Genomic DNA, 2,941 nt, shown 5'->3' with positions numbered 1-2,941 from the left:
AACTTCAGCTGAGAAAAACAGTACAGTACCAAGACATTCATTGACAGTCTTCTTTCAAAAATTTAATTGAGGACAATATTTTTAAAAGAATGTTAGCTGGCTGTGGTGGTGCATGCCTGTAATCCCAGTTACTCGGGGGCAGAGGCAGGAGAATTGCTTGAACCTAGGTAGCGGAGGTTATAGTGAGCTGAGATTGTGCCACTGTACTCCAGCCTGGGTGAATTAAAAGAATGTTAGCTGGCCATGGTGGCGCACGCTTGTAATCCTAGCTACTCAGGAGTCTGAGGTAGGAGAATCACTTGAACCCAGGAAGCAGAGGTTGCAGTGAGCTGACACTGCACCACTGTACTCCAGCCTGGGTGAAATATTACACATTGGTCCCTTGATACTTTGTGGAAAATTAAGTATTTTTCCTGGAAATATATCAATACTGTTCATAAAACAAAGAACTTAATATTTTAATTTTGGGTCTCCTCTTAGTTGGATGTATTAATTATACAGGTTTTTAAAAATGGAAGTTAATTAACTCTTCTAAAATTGTTTGGACTCTCTTAGCTACATAGAAGCATATATATACTGCAGACTATGCTAAAATACAAAGTGCTGGAAAACAGATCCAAATGCAGAATTCAAAATGTCTTACATTTTCATTTCTCTTGAGAAGATCATCATCATTGTAAAGAGGCAAACTTGTCACCATCCATCCAGTGCACAATTTAATCGCACCCATTAACTGTGGACTCCCTGCAAACACAGCTGCAACTGGAGCTTGCCTTCTGCAAAGAATCATAAAGATTTACACACTGAAAAGGTAAATATACTATTTAGATCATTGATCTTTATCAACTCCGAAATACCAGACAACTTACAATGTTTATACATTTAAGTTTCAATGTCAGTTTTCATTGCATTTATGGATTCATTAAAAAAAACTGGGCACTTAACTATGCACCAGGTACTTTTGCTGAAAATACAGAAACTTTTCTAAAAAGAGGGAGCAGGGGGAAGACAATAAGCAGTAGACATATATATTGGGTGATAATAATATGATTAAAAATACTGAAGTGTAAGGGGATAGAAACAAGAATATATTATTTTAGATAAGGTGGCTAGTTCTTTTTTTTAAATTTTATTTTTTAATTTTTTTTAAGACGGGGTTTCACCATGTTGGTCAGGCTGGTCTTGAACTCCCGACCTCAGGTGATCCGCCCGCCTTGGCCTCAAAAGTGCTTGGATTACAGGCGTGAGCCACCACGCCCGGTCAGGTGGCTAGCTCAGTGGTGATACTGTGAATTCTCAACTCCATCTTTTGCAAATATTTACAACCCAACTCCTTCCAAATCCATCTCTCCTCCTGCTCCTTCTCTGTCTTTACCCATGTGTTTGTCTCCAGACATAACATGTAGGACTTCTCTACTCTGAATCATTATTCAAAGTCCCAGACAGATGCTATTTGCAAGGCAGGAAACCTACACACAGGTCCCAAAGGGCTGATCTAATATACATTCACTTATTTATTCACTGTCTGCATTTAACAGTATGTGCCCACCTCTATGTGCTAGAGATAGTGCCAGGCTATCGAAATAAAGAGACGGCATATGGCCACTTTCCTCAATAGTGAGGAAACAGATATAAAACACAGTAATTGTATGACAGTAATGTACATGTTCAGTATGTAATTGTTTGGGCCTTTGCTGTCTTTGAAAATATGTGGCAAATCATACAGAGATGCAACTTCTTTTGTTAATGACAACACAAGGCAGTGTTCCACAATAGCAAACAGAATTCACAAAAAGAATTAATGGGCAATAGTTAAGGGTAATCTAAAGAAAACTATTTTTATAAAATAGAAGGTATGTTATAGTAACAAGACATTATACTAAACCTATTCTTATTTCTATAAACCTATTTTAAATTTCTAGAAACACTTTGTCTTTTTTTCCCATATTTTTCTTGTCTTTTTTGATAGTATTTCAACATTTTTTCATGTTTTCTTGTCTTCTTTTATGTCTTTAATAAATTTCAACGTATTTATTTCATAGTATCCATCCATGGAACAGACTGGTTACAAAATCCACAATGATTCCTCTCCCTATGGTCACGTTCTTGGAGGGAACTGGTCTTAACCATGTGACTTGTTTTGGCCAATAGGACAGCAGTAAGTACCGTATAAGCAGTGACTTAAAACATGCTTGACATAGAGATTTGCCCTCTCTTGCCGCTCTTGGGAATTCTATGAATACCACCCTGTGAACAAGCCCAAGCTAACCTGCTAGATGAAGACACAGAGGCCCAAGGCAATTTGATCCCCCCAGCTGACACTTAGCCAACCCTAGACTTGTGACAGAGGCCATGCCAGACTATCCAGTCCCAGTGGAACTGGCTCAGACCCAAAGATTCCTCCCCAGCACCCCAACTCTGCTAATTCTCAAGATGGTGTGGAATAACAAATGCTTATTGTTTGTAAGCCACAAAGTTTTGTGGCACTCTGTTATATAGCAAATCCTAAATGACACAAATTTTATTATCAGAAATAGCTAGAGGTCTGCTTCTGCTATTTATCACAAGATGTACTGAACTGTTTATGTGTTTTAAAATTTCAGAGCTTACCTGCATGAAACTTTACTTATGGAATCCTGCATAACATGAGTTGAGGTTGTGTCAACCATTCCAGACCAACCCCAAACTACTTTTAATGCTAATTTCTTAATTTGAGGTTTCTTAGACAAATATAATTTCAAATTATATTAGATAAGTATAATTTCAAACTATAAACCTACATGAATTCAGGCCCATTGCTATAAATTGAGAAGGGAGATTTTTTTTTTTGACCAAGAGATGAAGGTAAGAGAGACATGCTTTCTGCCGGGCGCGGTGGCTCAAGCCTGTAATCCCAGCACTTTGGGAGGCCGAGGCGGGTGGATCACGAGGTCAAGAGATC

The 2,941-nt window shown here is 38.2% G+C and overlaps 1 protein-coding gene across 2 annotated transcripts in view; it reads right to left on the bottom strand.

Annotated features, from left to right (window-relative positions):
- DPY19L4 (dpy-19 like 4) overlaps positions 1-2,941 on the bottom strand; it is a 71,768-nt gene that overhangs the window by 8,493 nt on the left and 60,334 nt on the right. For both annotated transcript variants that reach the window (XM_017538120.2, XM_037741876.1), the window contains one exon: positions 644-776. In XM_017538120.2, coding sequence (XP_017393609.1) covers positions 644-776 — 133 coding nt within the window. The remainder of the gene's footprint in view (positions 1-643; positions 777-2,941) is intronic.

Source organism: Cebus imitator, unplaced genomic scaffold, assembly GCF_001604975.1.
Source record: "Cebus imitator isolate Cc_AM_T3 unplaced genomic scaffold, Cebus_imitator-1.0 Scaffold109, whole genome shotgun sequence".
In the NCBI taxonomy this organism is placed as follows: Eukaryota; Metazoa; Chordata; class Mammalia; order Primates; family Cebidae; genus Cebus; species Cebus imitator.
This window is presented reverse-complemented; position numbering and strand designations above follow the sequence as displayed.